Source organism: Rana temporaria, chromosome 3 (assembly GCF_905171775.1).
Source record: "Rana temporaria chromosome 3, aRanTem1.1, whole genome shotgun sequence".
NCBI classification, from domain to species: domain Eukaryota; kingdom Metazoa; phylum Chordata; class Amphibia; order Anura; family Ranidae; genus Rana; species Rana temporaria.
Window position 1 is genome coordinate 354,000,057 of NC_053491.1, and position 15,812 is coordinate 354,015,868.

Genomic DNA, 15,812 nt, shown 5'->3' on the forward strand with positions numbered 1-15,812 from the left:
CCCCCACAGTTAGAACACTAATTAGGGTACACATTTAACCCCTTCCTCACCCCCTAGTGTTAACCCCTTCCCTGCCAGTCACATTTATACAGTAATTAGTGCATATTTATAGCACTGATTGCAGTATAAATGTGAATGGCGCCAAAAATGTGTCAAAAGTGTCCGCCATAACGTCGCAGTCCCAATAAAAATCGCAGATCGCCGCCATTACTAGTAAAAAAAAAAAATAATAATAATAATTCTGTCCCTTATTTTGTAGGCGCTATAACTTTTGCGCAAACCAGTCGCTTATTGCGATTTTTTTTTTTTACTAAAAATATGTAGAATACGTATCGGCCTAGACTGAGGATAAAAAAAAAACGTAAAAAAAAAATTGAGCTATTTATTATAGCAACAAGTAAAAAAATGTTTTTTTTTTCAAAATTGTCGCAAAAAATAAAAACCGCAGAGGTGATCAAATACCACCAAAAGAAAGCTCTATTTGTGGGGAAAAAAGGACGTTAATTTTGTTTGGGAGCCACGTCGCACGACCGCGCAATTGTCAGTTAAATCGACGCAGTGCCGAATCGCAAAAAGTCCTCTGGTCAGGAAGGGGTTTAAGTGCCCAGTAAAGAAGTGGTTAATCAATCTAAAGTGCAATCAGTGCAGTTGCACACATGCAAAATATGTGTTTGATTAGAAGTGATCAATGAAATTCCATCAGAGCCATTCATTCTTGCAGAGTTTAAATCGACCGAGAGTGCATTAAATTAAGCAAATGAAAGATGCTTGGTCTGCGATTTGTATTGAGTTTGATCAGTTTATTTGTACAAAGTGATCAATTGTATGATTATATCGATAGATGTGTAGCCACCGCTAACATTTATTCATTAGGTGGCCTTTAAGATATATTTTTTTAGTTTTTATCAGCTTTCTTTGCAAGTTAAATTTAGCATGGTATTACCTTCAAGGGTATGTAAACCTAAAGATGAAAATGTATATGGAATAATTCCATATACATTTTCATTTTTAGGTTTAATTCCAGTTTACCTGTCCTTAGATGTGGTGTTTGCTTTAGTTTTTAGGCTAAGATCATTTTCAGCAATTACAGAAAATACCAGTTTAACCCTGCCAGAAATGCAGTGTTCTTCCTGTAAGCTAAAAATAAATCACAACAATCCCTATCCATGTCGTGTGAACTACTAGTCCCACAAATTCTCCAGTGTATTGGAGATGATCAGAGGTAGACATGTTTGTAGTCTGGCATGCGTGACAGAGTGTAGACATAAAGGGACAGCAGTTGTGTTATTTGTACAATCAAAGGTAAAGGTAAAAGGGAAAAAAGGCATACAAGAAAGATAATATTCTAAGATGTTGAATGATATTAGAGTTTGTCTCAATAACCACAAGCTGACATGCTGTCATCAGGCCATCAGTATTTGGGCACAGATGTCACAGCCAGACCTATTTCTAAATGACCTAGAACCACATTGATCTTTTTTTTGTGATTGTTATTGCAATACAGGTGCCCTTTAGTGCTCATTCAGTTCTTAAATAACCAAAACTGGGGAAAATTACAGCCTGCTGTGCAGTCCTTGCATAAGCTTTCTACCTAAGCCTTCAAACAACCTTTATTCTCCCGTTATTTTTTTAAATAGGTCACTACTCTCAGGATCCTGGAATATACTGTACTGCTAAATGTCCCCTTAAGGCCTTTATGGCAGTTCCAGGGAACAGATAGTAATGATAATTAATGACATTTACAGTTGAAGAATAAACTATATAATGTTAAAGCGGAGTTCCGGCCACAATTTCACTTTTTAAATATAAATACCCCTGTAATACACAAGCTTAATGTATTCTAGTAAAGTTAGTCTGTAAAATAAGGTCCATTTTGTTAGGTTGTTACAGCATTTAGACACTTTATAAAATAGAAATTGACTGGGGCCATCTTAAGTGTGTGCATCATGAAGCCAGACTGTATGACTTCCTGGATTTCAGCCTTGCAAATCTCGCACATGCTCAGTGCTGCACAAACAGTGTCAGATCAGGTTTCAGCACCTGTGCTGTCCAAGTCACATGATTCTTTGAGATTGGGGAGTGCACAGACTCCTGGAAAGTTACACCCACTACATTCCCAGGAGTCTGTGCGGTGTAGGTTAGAAAGCATTAAGCACCTAGGTGCAGGAAGTGGGAAGATTAACTATTCTGCCTAGCAACAACACTTTGAAGGCATCTAAAAAAAAAAAAAAAATTTGTAAAGGACTAATGACATTTTTTTAAAACTACTGATGTAATGTTATATTTATGGGTGGAACTCCACTTTAAGGTAACATCTAAAAGTACACATTTACAAAAATTAAGGAACAGTTAAAGCTCAGAGCACAAAGTGTGTCCATAGACATTCAAAGGCAGTTGGCCATGCACATGCCATCTGACCACCTTCAACCACTGTTGTTTGCCCAGGATACAAATATGGCATATGTTTTCTAACCTGGTCACTTTTTTTTAATCCTATGTGATGTAGTGCACAGGTATAGTAAGTAAGAGATTGACACTTTGTCCTGTGAAAAACAGCAAGGTTAGGTGACTGTCCTTTTGTTTCTATGGATAACATCGGCTAAATGAGAGAGAGCAGAGAGAGAGAGAGAGAGAGAGAGAGAGAGAGAGAGAGAGAGAGAGAGACTGGCCCTGAATCATCAATCTGCAGTACTACTTAAGGTGTAAATCTGGGTAGAATTAAAAAAACAACATATTTTTACATCTTTGAAGCACATGCTTATTTTGCCACATTTTACCTTAAAAAAAAAAAAAAAAACAGTGCAAGTATTGAAAAAAATGTCTTTTGATCATGGCAGAAATCCTGTAACTGCCTTTGTTGCGTGGAAATCCAACGCAATGTAGTCAGCCATGCCAGAGTTCTCCCCTGCTGGACTACAGAACACCCCCCATCTCTAAAACTCCATAAAGGAGAGGTATTTTGTATGACATCATTAGAGAAATTAGGGCTGACAACACTGCTTGGGATTTCAGTGCAGCAGAGGCAGCATTGTCATCTCACCACAGGAAGTTAGAATCTTCCTTGATTTATGGCAGATCAACTGGGGTTATACTGTATACATGCAGTATTTTTAAAAGACAAAACATGGAAAAATGTACAAGTATTGTTGAGATTTTTTTATTTATTTGCCAAAACATAGACTTTAAGTTATTTATAGTGCACTTAATTTTACTAAATAGCTTTAAAACAAGCTTCTATAGACCTCTGTAGCTGAAGCCACTATGGAGCAATTCATCCTTAAAGTTCAGAAACAGTACTTTGGGGGTAGGGGTCTTAAAGGTAAGCTGCAGTTGCATTTTAATGCAAGGTCTGGCTTGATATTGGACCACAGGTCTATTTTAATAGACATTAAAAAATCCTCAGCTAATGAAGAAACCATTTACATTTTAGAGACTTTTTGGTAAAAATATTCATATTATTAAATCTGAAAAGCTATATAAATAGGTACAAACTACATCACTGCATCCTAGTTCTTGAGTGTTGCTTAATAGCAGTATATTGTAGAGATATTTGTACTGGTGTATACACTGTTAATGTTCGCTCAATTGCGTTTACAGCACCTCTCTGCGAATAGCGTTGTTTAATTTTGTTTAAATTCAGCCTCAATGGAGCAAGAACAAGTTTAAATTTGCCTAAAAGGACATTGCTTTTGCCTTTATTGTTTACAAGCTCAATTAAGCTTTATTTAAGCCCAAATACCTTTGGTGAAAAATGTATATGAGGCGTAAGATGGCCGAATGTGCAACTGCAGTAGCGGGAATTTGTATATGCCTCATTTAACCTTTAGAAATATGATTATTTTCACCGATGCATCTTGTAAAGACAGACTGGTGGTTAACCTCCCTGGCGGTATGATTATGTCACATTTTTGTTGCTGAAAGCGGTACAATGTTTTGCATGGAAATTTGGCGTTTTACATTGTAGGCCTGTAATTCTTAGAAATAACTCACTTAAATCTGTCCAAACAAGAGTCTAGTAGACATCCCGGGTATGATAAAGTTTGAAACACAAAATCATTAATTATAATATAATAACTAACTATAAATGATTATAACAAATAATAATATAATAATAATAAAAATTATTCAATAATGTAATCAAATCAAAAACACTGAAATTTGCTCAGTTGCATAATTGTCACTGTCATTACTTTCAGTGTTTGATGATGAATTTCCCCACGATTCACTATCGCTTAATTCTGCAAGTGATTCTATTTTATTATCGCTGTTTTCTAGCTGTCTAAAACCACTTTTGATGTGAAGGGACACTTTTTAGTTGCTATGGACAATCTCCAGTTTCCAGGCAGAAAGAACAGTCTTTATAATATAAAACTGCATGCAGGGCACTGGACAAAGCACTAGGGACAAAGGGGATGTGTAATTATTTGATACAGTACTGTAATCTTACAGATTACAGTGTACTGTATCTATACTGTGTTTTTCACTTTTTGAATTTGGCGCCAAGCTCCTTCACCGTGCGTCGCAACGCTTGCAGGGAACGAAGCTTGGCTCTGTGAATCGAACGAGACATGGCGGAGACACAGCAGCTCACAGGATCAAGGTGACAAGGTAAGTAACCTGTACATGGATCCTGCGATGCGATCCCGAGTGTGGCTCAGGGTTACCGCTTTGGTACTGAAAATTCACCACGAGCCACACTCGGAATTACCGCTAGGGAGGTTAAGAGAAGTGGTTAGATTACTGCTGCCACAGGACCAAAAAACATTATTTTTTTAAATTTTAGATTGGTAAAAGATACTATTTGGTTGCTAACCGTTCAGATAAAGCTCCACACTTTGACTATCATAAGGCCATTAATGTAGCTTCTGATCAAGTTAAAGAAAGAAAGTTATGCTGTACTTTATGGGATGCTTTCTCTATTCTCTAATCCATGGTCATGTTGAAAGCAAAATTCCCATTGGAACCCATTGGGTGATCGGAGGTTCCAAGTTTGGTGGTACACTGCACATGTTGCAGTGTACTGTACTTATCCACCATCATTTACAAAGCTGACCATTTTTTAGAAGATAATATATTCAATGCCAATTTTTCTTGTTTTTTTTTAATCTTCTCAGTGGGGCCACAAACAACAATAAAAAGCTAACTCTTCTAACCCTTTCCTACTTAAAAAAAAAAAAAAAGATTGCTATATGTGAAGGACTTTTTGCCTATGTGCTTCAGTCTAATGCTCTCCCTGCTAACTTAATGCTGTGGGTTAGAGGTAACAGGTGTTCATGTGTGATTCATCTCTCTCTGTGAACACTGTTCATATGTTAAATAAGGCTAGCTTTTGAAAGGCCTTTAATTGTGTGATAACCCTGTCTAAAAACCTAGTGATTCTCAGAGGTGTTAATAGGTGTCAAACTGGAAGCAGACGAAACGTCTGCTTAGGAAACTCAAGTGTGTGAAGGTGGTTTGTTGTTTAAGGAATGTGCAGTGATTAGACATGATAATTGTCGGTCGGTGCCGACCTGTCTAGAATGTTTTAGTAATTAGCCTTAGTGTGTGATTAGGGGGGGGTGGAGATTTCATTGTTGCTTCAATGTCTTGGACTGTATAAAAAGCTGAGAAGAAAACCATTAAAGTCTGTGTTGTTCCAGCAGTAAGCTTGGCATGTGTGGCTTTCTGGGCGACTCCAGGGATATTCCTCCTCGTGGAATATTGTAGTGATTTTCGTTATGGGAAGAAGGGAACGTTGACGGGGATATCATTGTAATACCGTCACACTATAGATACACTTTTAAGGGCTATCTATGTCACAAATTAATTTATATGCAGCTACTAATTAGTATTTTAGATGTAAGGCACAATAAGATAATGTTAATGTTAGAGTTAAAGGGGTTGTAAACCCTCATGGTTTTCACCATATGCATTCTGTGCAAAACAAACTGCACAGTGGAGGTAAGTATTACGTGTTTTTTGTTTTGTTTTTTAAAAAAAATGAGGGTTAACCCCTTTAAGGTAAAAACACCTGTACTTTTTAAAATACAGTAAAACGCTGTGCTCTTCACATGCTTGGTTGCTCTCTATTTTTCAGCATTGTGCTGAATATATAGAGGCCGATCTGCAGACAGCCTAAAGATTTACTGCTGTTCTGGGGTTCTGGGCTTCAGCAAAATGGCAGTCTCCAGCAAGAAGATACTTGTGGCAATTTACAGCACAATCTAATTTAGGTAGCATCATTAATAATGTGGAATGTATAGGCCAGATTCACAGCGGAGATACGACGGAGTATCTCAGATACTCCGTCGTATCTCTCAGAGTATCTATGCGACTGATTCATAGAACCAGTTACGCATATATATCCCTAAGATCCGACAGGTGTAATTGTTTTACACTGTCGGATCTTAGGATGCAATACCGCGGCCGCCGCTGGGGGGAGTTCGCGACATAAACCAGCGTCGGGTATGCAAATTAGGAGTTACAGCGATCCACGACGGTTTTTCCCGTTCGCTACGTCGCCGCTAGTCTAGTTTCCCGTTGCAAAGTTAGTCGTCGTTTTGGGTGCCTTAACTTTACACAGCAAACGTATTGCTGTATAAAGTATGGCCGTCGTTCCCGCGTCGAAATTTAAAATTTCACGCCGTTTGCGTAAGACGTCCGGGAATACGGAAGTACGCTACGCACGTCGCCGATCGAAAAAATTACGTCAGTTCGCGCAAAGCACGGCGGGAATTTCGAAACGGAGCATGCGCAGTGGGTCTGGCGAGGGAGCGCGCCTAATTTAAATGGTACCCGCCCCATTCGATTTGGACCGCCTTGCGCCGGACGTATTTAGGATACACCGCCGCAAGTTTCCAGGTAAGTGCTTTGTGGATCGGGCACTAAAACTGAAAACTTGCGGCGGTGTAACGTAAACGGCTTACGTTACACGGGCGCAATTGTACCTGAATCTGGCCCTATGTTCCTTGCTAAAGAACATTATTTTTTATTTAATTATTATGGGTAAAATTCAGCTTTAAGGTTCCGCGGAGCAAATTATATGTGCTATTCATAGTATATGTTTCTAGATGCTTGCTAATTACCTCCAGACATGACAATATATCATTGAGGAAGGGTCTGCACTATAACGGCTCTCTACTGTCAGCACTTGTACAAGTTAACAAATTTAAGCAGGAAATTATCTCAATCCCCCTGGCAATCTAAGATCTCAGCACACTGTCAAGGTCATTTTTTTGCCTCGTTCTGTAATCTTAAACAGTTTTCACAACCACATCGACCTAGAAGCTGTCTAAATGTTAATATAGCAACTTTTTTTTAGTGTCCAAAATGTGATTGTTGACTTGGGAGAAAAAGTGTAACAAGGTTTTTAGGAAAGCCTTTAGGCCAATGCCTTGCATGCTTACCTGTAACCTTGAGGGGCATTTTAATTTTAACAGAGCAAATCCTTAATCATCTATAATATTCGGTTATAGTCACCCAGTTGTGTTAACATGATCTTATTCTGTGGGATTTTCAAAGTTTGCAACGTTTCCATGCAAAGGCAGGAGATTCCTAATAGCTGCAGGTATTCTTACGTTCACCATAGAACACCCCAAATAGCAGTTAGGTTTGGCTCCAGTGGGTCAGTGACAATTGTGGTCCAGAACAAAGCCGAGAAGCTGAATCAATCGGCTGCTGGTCTTGATATCCGTTTTAACGTTTTTTAACAGTGCAGTGCAACCTAATGCTTCAACATTGTGTTTAAAGGGAAAGTGTTCTGATGTCATCTGTCACATTATCAACACCTTCTGTTACTCCAGCATGCATGTTTATACAAAGTAGACCTGATCTAACTCTGTCCAGCCAACCTCTGCAACATCAGATCACTGCAATGTTGATCTGCTGCTTACGGAGAACAACAAGAAATATAACATTTGGTCTCTAAACATGTGTGTGTGTGTGTATATATATATATTATATATGTACAGTAGATGTATAATTTTACTAGGCAGCACACGACACTTTATTGCTCCAGCCTCCAGCATTGCCCTAAACATCCTTCTCTATAGTCCAGTGCTAGTCCTCTTGCAAGTCGAGCGATCTTATTCCACTTCTTGTGAGCCCAGGGTGGTGTCAATTACACACATCATCAAGCCACCCTAAACTCACATATGGATGCTGCAAAGAGCTGTGCCACATCATTATGTGATGCCATTTTCTTAAGCATTAGAGACCCACCTACTAATGGAGGAAGAAGAAGATCCATGACATCATGTACTGGGAAAAAAATTAGCTATCTATAAAGAAATTTTGCAGCATCAGAAAGAAAATAATTTAAAATTGTTATGCCGCGTACACACGATCGGTTTGTCTGATGAAAACGGTCTGATGGACCGTTTTCATCAGACTAAACCGATCGTGTGTGGGCCCCATCGGTTATTTATTAATCGGTTAAAAAATTAGGAACTTGTTTTAAAATTATCTCATGGATAAAAAACCTATAGAAAAAACGATCGTTAGTAGGCACGTCCATCGGTTAAAAATCCACGCATGCTCAGAATCAAGTCGACGCATGCTTGGAAGCATTGAACTTCATTTTTTTCAGCACGTCGTTGTGTTTTACGTCACCGTGTTCTGACACGATCATTTTTTTAACTGATGGTGTGTAGGCACGACTGATCATCAGTCAGCTTCATCGGATAACTGATGGAAAAATCCATCAGACTGTTTTCATCGGATGGACCGATCGTGTGTACAGGGCATTAGGGGCTGAATTTTGGAGGGTTTAAAACTGAAAATGTTAGCAAATGTTTCTTATAAAACAAATAAAATATATAAAGTACAAAAGAAAACAAACAATCATATAATATGCATTCAGTAAATTCAGCTTTTTATTTCGTAAATTATAAAATATATATTTAATCACAAAAGTGAAGAAACAAGACATGTTAATGAAAATACCTCATGACTTATGCATTGGTAAATTGACCCCACAGCTAGTCTTCTATTTGACTCTTGGGACAAGAGGGATTAATGTAAAGACAGATTAATGTGAAAGGGGTCAATTTTTGGTCCAAAGATTTATTATTGCCTGTTGAGACCAAAGGTAAAAGGCATTTTGTCCTTTCAACATGCTGCTTGAAATATATTTTGACAAAGTCTTCCCTCATGTCACCATCCCTAAATTAACAGAATTATAAGAGTCAATGGAATTAGCATTGCTTTGATGAGAACATATTTTATATATGTAGCTAAGTAAACAAGACTTTTCTTCCTTAGATACAAGACTGAGCACATCTGTAAGCCTGCAATTAAATGTAAACTAATCCCATCACATAAACTGAATATGATAATCCATAATGTTTTTTTTTAGACCTGCATATAATGTTCACTCTTGCCATTTGTCGACTTTTTATTTTTAGATACTCGGAATGGCTTTCTCCATGACTCTCTTCCAGCAAATACATAGGACTGGTAAAAAATATGATGCTTAGAGGGATTTTCTACTTTTCATTTGTACCATTCTACTTTGCCATAAAGAACATCGACAACCAAGGAATCCAGATGACGTTTGCAGGACCGCCGCCCCACCTTTACTTCAAACTCTTGGCCGAAACTTGTTACTCTTTTTTTTTTGTGTATTATTGCATCTGCTATTAATTTGCCAAAGAAGACAAAAAATAGAGCTGGTTTCCTAAAACGTGTTCTGCTCTAACACTCTCCTCGAACTTCTCGAAACAAGCTTTGCATACTAATATACTTAAGACTTCTACCAATACATGACGGATATGCTTATGCTTCTAGGACTTTTTAAAACGATGAACGTTCAAAAAATAAATAAAAATGGAGGACTTTTGGAAGCCATTGAAAACTGGATTCCGCTGAAAAGGACCGGTTTTGCATGGAACTGACTGAAATGTTTTTTTGTACCTTATTGGAGATGTTTTGTTACAGACTATGATTAGGACTAGACTTTTGATTTAAGTAATTTTAAACTTTTAATTCATTTTTTTGTCATTTTTATTCATTTTACTTGGATTTCTTTACAATTCTGTGTGATCTTTAAAGGACTGTTCCTACTGGAAGTAGGTTTGAAAAGGAGCATTAGGAGCTGAATGCATAGACCTGTCAAAGTTGTTAACAAACAATTTCCTTGTAAATTGTAGCCAAGTGATCTGAAGCTATACAACCATAATTTAGGTTTGCACATAAGTACTTTTATTATTCTACGTATGCTAATACTGAATTCCTCTCTTAATCAAAATATTAGATTCAGTTTCACAAATAGATTTTTTAATAATGTTTAAAGCAACAATCCATTCATATTATTGTTTGTATTTATTTTTTATTTTTATTTTGCATATTTATATTCTCATCAGAGGCATTACCATACTTGAGATAAAAATGTAAGTTTAAATTCCGGAAAGACTTAGGAAGACGGTGTAACTTTTGTGAAACCAGACAGTTATATTATACATGGAGAGATTACCATCTGTGCCGTGTGCTTTAAAAACAGAATTCAGCAAGTAGTCCATGAGTATACAGAGATAACGTAATGTTTGTAGGCATAATTTGCTTTGACTATTGTCTGAGGAACTAAGTGACTGAGGAGTCAATGGTGTACCTGAAGCATACATGGTAGCTGCAGCAGTCATTTAATCAGCTGAAACATTATTCCATATGTTGCAATTAATGAGGGTTTGGAGAACCAGTTGTATTACAGAGGTTACCCTTGTATAGCCTAAGGGAAAGCTGAACTCTGGGCAAACCTCTAAACACACATATGAAAGACAAAGGGTAACCGATTTAGCTTCCAAGCGATTTGTAGTTCTGTCAATCCAGTCCTCACAACACAGCTCTGCCACACTGCATAACCAGAGAGATTAAATCACTTACAGTAAAGGAGTAATGTGGTGTCTTCTCTCCACCTACATCCTTTTGATAGGATAGTGAAGGAAGGAACAGCAGCAGACTGATGAGGTCATTCCTCAGCTCACTCTGCTCTCATTTACTATGAGCATTATCCTTGTCAGCGTATTTGTATGCAGCACATTTGATTGGCTACCAGACAAGTACTGTTACCTTAAGAATCACACTTTCAGAGGTTATTTCTATTCTTAAAGCGGATCTCCGCCGAAAAAAAAAAAATATTAAAAGCCAGCAGCTACAAATACTGCAGCTGCTGACTTTTAATATTAGGACACTTACCTGTCCTGGAGTCCAGCGACATCGGCAGCAGAGGACGAGCGATTGTTCGTCACTCTGCTGCCCCCACCACCATCCTCGGTGAGGGAATCAGGAAGTGAAGCACTCCGGCTTCACTGCCCGATTCCCTACGGCGCATGCGCAAGTTACGCAGCGCCGTCCTCACTGGTCCCCGTTGTGTTCTGGGAGCCGAGTGTTTCCCAGAACACAACAGGCAGAGGCGGGAAGTGATGCACTACCCGCAGTCTCCCCGCAGTGAGGACTCCTGGATGTGGGTGAAAATACCTGTGTTTGACAGGTATCTGCACCCCCTCCCCCCTGAAAGGTGTCAAATGTGACACTGGAGGGGGGGAGGGTTCCGATGAGCGGAAGTTCCACTTTAGGGTGGAGCTCCGCTTTAATTTGCAAGGGATGATGGCAACCACATGTTTCCTTACATGAGTTAGTTCTTTTCAGACATGTCCTGCACCTTTCTCTCCCAGTCTGAGTGCTGCTGAATGGGGGATTGTAAAAGGTTCATAGTTAAAATGAATGTACTCACAATAGTTTTCATTAAAAAAAATTAAAGTTCTAATAATAAATACAGAGCTGCTTAGGCTGGGTTCACATTAGCTGCGGCTTCGGCTAACAGCAGGGGGTCTGGTGCGTGTCTGTTCACCATTTAAGATGTGAATCAGGTCCGAATTGATGGCTGAATTTGCACCTGAAACGGACCAGAAGATGCACAGGACCCTTCTACAATTCGGACCGTAGCCACCCCAGAGGTGTGTGAACTGGCTCCATTGAGAGATGGTCACACTCTTCTGTCATGTGAATTGGATATGGTGTAATCCTGCATCCAATTCACATCAGTGTGAGCCCAGCCTTAATATGTGTATTTATATATCTGCCTGGAGTTCAGCTTTAATATTCCAGATAAAACCTCTTGTTCATTTACTAGGTGCTAGTTACTGCATTGAAGCATTTTACTGGGTGGATTATTACTCGGATGATTATAGAATTATAGCCTATGTGTTTACTAGGAAACACTGATGTCAGTTCTGTGGATTTAAACTCAGAGGATAGTAGTTAATTTCCACAAGGAACCATTGTCATCAGACAGATTTTAGTATAGGTGTTACTTAATTGATACTGATTGTGAGAGAATAGGGAGTCTTCCATCGCTATCATCTTCTCCTGGAAATTGTAGTTGATTGGCTTGCAAACTGTCTCTATGGCTTTCATGCTGTGTGAGGTCCAGACCTGGAAGTATGCCAATGTGGAGGTCATTCTGACTTTGCAATCTGCATGCTTGTTCCCGGTCAGTGACTGAGAAAGTTTTAAAGCCAGGGATAGCCAGGAAACCAATATGCTTAGGAAGAGTAATAGTAACATATTTTTTATCACTACAGTGTTCCTTTAAGATATTGCTGAACTAACCCTCTGAAACAGACATTTGTAGGCCTGAAAGGGAAATCCTTGGGATCCAGCCTGCCTATTCACCAAAAAACAGTTATATTGCTGTAGAAAATAATTCCATCCCTCTTATTACCCTATCTGTAAGTTTTTGTGCTTTCTCTCTCATGTCGAAGCTCTTTAGCAATCCCTAGATAGAAGCTATATAACTCTGTGTAAAAATGCACTTTACATGCTTTAACTATCACTTTAACTTCCTTAACACATTGTTTCCTGATTGGCTGGGAATATTATTATTTATTGACTCAAGCAATAGAAAAAAAATCCAGTCAATGAAGAATGCAGGTATGATGTAATTGTTTCCAGAAAGACTCTGTATGAATCAGCTGTACCTTCAAAAGCCTGATCTCCAATCTGAGTTTTCATAGCTGCTACCTATGGGTAGCTATACAGCTTATGACATGAGAGCAGTTGGCATATCAAGAGGAATGGCATGGTTCTCTTTAAGCAGTTATTTTGTAGGCCAAGCTGAGGCCCACCCCTACGTTTGCAAAAATTATATGAGTAATGTATGCATTGTTTTGTGGTCGGAGTTTGTACTCCTATAAATCCAGCTTGCCTATTTATAAAGACCTGGAAGTGTCACTAAGGCAGCCATTTAGTGGCTTGATATACACCAGCCTGCCTATTCGCTAGGAGACATACATATCACTGAGGCCACCTTTGCATGGATTGATGCTTTTTAAAAGTGAAAGGTTACCAGATAGAGAAAGAACAGAACTGTACCTTCGCACAAACAATTTTGTGTTGCTATATTACATTAAGTAAACCTTGTACAATATTTCATAGGACATTCCTGCTAAATACTTCAGCACATACCTCTAGTTTCAATGCTGCTTCTTTTAACAATGCTCAAAATGTGATCTTTGATGTGGGCATTACTTACGTTACATACAGTTTGCTGCTTCAAAAAGTTACAACAATGAATATGGAATATGGAATTGATAGTGGTGTTCTGCTATTCACCCTATTGTAGCAGCAGTGGCAACAATTGCTTGTATTACACCTACAACAAGCTTACTAATCAGTTTCCAGTTGAGGTAGGTGATATGCTTGAATATCACTTATTTATGTGGCACCTACCCAAGTCCCATACAGCGCAGGTCTTCATGACAGTGTCCTTGATCTTGGAGCAAATTCCCCATAGACATGAAAGATGCCACCTCTTCCTCTCCACTGAGAAGGTGCTTAGTGGAGTGATCTTTAAAAAAAATTACTTTAATAATAAAAGTCACATGATCCTATAGGACAGTTTCCTTTCTAAGGGCCATAATGCCTATGCCTTATTGTGACCCATCAGCAAATCAGATTTTCCGTTTCTTGGTAATGGTGCTAGAAAAGGAAAAGCTGGTTGCTGATTGTTGACCCATCAGCCATTCAGATTAATGCTTTCTAGGTAATAATGCCGGAAATGGGGTAGTTGGTTGCTTGGACAGATACAGTCCATTCTTCAGATGCTTCAAGTCATAATTCCCTGTCATCAGTAATGCTGAGTAGAAATAAATGACCTTCTGATTGAAAGGCAGAAGGAATAGAGGTGATACATTAGTAAATTCTGCAGATCATTCAGTGGCATAACTACAGACTTCTTTGGCCCTTTAACTTGGTTCAGCTACAGAGATGTACTAATTTACAAGTTTTTATAGAATAAATCCACCTTCTGCCAATACAGTTATATGGGGTCATTCACTAGCAAAGACCTTTTAAGTTTGAGTCATGAACATGGAATTGTTTTTCCAGAATAGGCTATCCCACTTTAGCAAAATTAGGGTTTGACGGTTATTTCAGATATATAAAAGTCTAAACAAGCAGTCGCCACTTCTGCTACTTCAAAACCATGAAGTCAATGAACTGCAACAACTATACTGTTATATGTAAACACAATGCAGAGTTCTTGTATGCATTTATTCTTACCTTGATTTATTGACCTTAATGAGATTCAGTAGCTTTTACAAATGTTATTGGTGGCTTATAGCCATTCTGTCTAAAACAGTATATACATATTTTAAATCACGAGGCAAAGGTTGACCTTTACTTGACAGAGTCTCTTTGCAACTAATCAGACATCCTCTGTTTTTCATTGATTCAATTTAACCAGCTACACTCTGTGGCCAAATGTATGTAGGCAGCATTCCAATTATTGAGTTCAGGTGTTTCCAGTGAAGGGTACTAGTAATGCTACAGCTTTGGACCATTGTGTGCTTCTATCCTTGTGGCAATAGTTTGGGAAAGACCTTTCTCTGCTCCAATATAATTGTGGTCTGTGCCTAAAGCCAAGTCCATAAAGACATGATTGTGTAGAGGAGCTTGAGTGACCTGCACATAGCCATCGTCTCAACCCTACCGAACACCTCTGGGATAAATGTCAGCTGTGAGTAACATCTTCTCTTCCAACATTAGTACCTGACCTTTACAAATGCTCTTTTGGCTGAATGGGCACACATTAATATTCCCACAAACACATTTCAAAATCGTGTGGTATTCTCACAAAGGAGTAGTGGGGGACAAAAACCAAACTAATGTCCATGTTTTTTTTTTAATAGGATGTCAAACAAGCTAATATAGGTGTAATGATGTCCATGAGCATTTGGCCATACAGTGTACTTTGGGTAACCCCCATCATTTTACTATGCACCATGTTCAAAAAAGCTTTTTGTGTGTTAACTGAATTGACATTTTGTGCGCTGTGATTAGAAAAGGTTTTCCACTTCACTGAGAGCTGCTCAGCTATTTCTATAATGATGCATATGTAGCATGGAAACTTACAGAAACAGAGAAAAGCAGCTCCATGCCAGGGAACAGTTGAGTTCCGAATGCTAAAAACACCTACCCATTTACAGTGTGGGCAAATACTAGGGTTTGTGCTCTCTTTCTTTGATGAAAATAATGAAATCCTATAAGTCACAGCCTACAAATGTGTTAGTAAATGTACATGCTTTCTAATGAAGACAAAATACTGCCACTTTTTTCTGTTTAAGGGCTACGCATTTTTTTTACTTCCTGATGGAAAATGCTGTACTGTGACTCTTTAGGGTTGAATGGGTTAATACCATAAAGTATTGATAAGACACATCTAGCCTAATATATATATATATACACACACACACACACACACACACATATATATATATATATATATATATATATATATATATACATACTGCTTTTTTCATTAGTTTCACTTAGCAAAG

The 15,812-nt window shown here is 38.4% G+C and overlaps 1 protein-coding gene across 4 annotated transcripts in view; it reads left to right on the top strand.

The window, feature by feature from the left end:
* TSPAN9 (tetraspanin 9) overlaps positions 1-9,968 on the top strand; it is a 595,020-nt gene extending 585,052 nt beyond the window's left edge. For all 4 annotated transcript variants that reach the window (XM_040345192.1, XM_040345191.1, XM_040345194.1 and 1 more), the window contains one exon: positions 9,384-9,968. In XM_040345192.1, coding sequence (XP_040201126.1) covers positions 9,384-9,455 — 72 coding nt within the window. In that variant the 3' untranslated portion in view covers positions 9,456-9,968. The remainder of the gene's footprint in view (positions 1-9,383) is intronic.
* Positions 9,969-15,812: the final 5,844 nt, after the last annotated feature.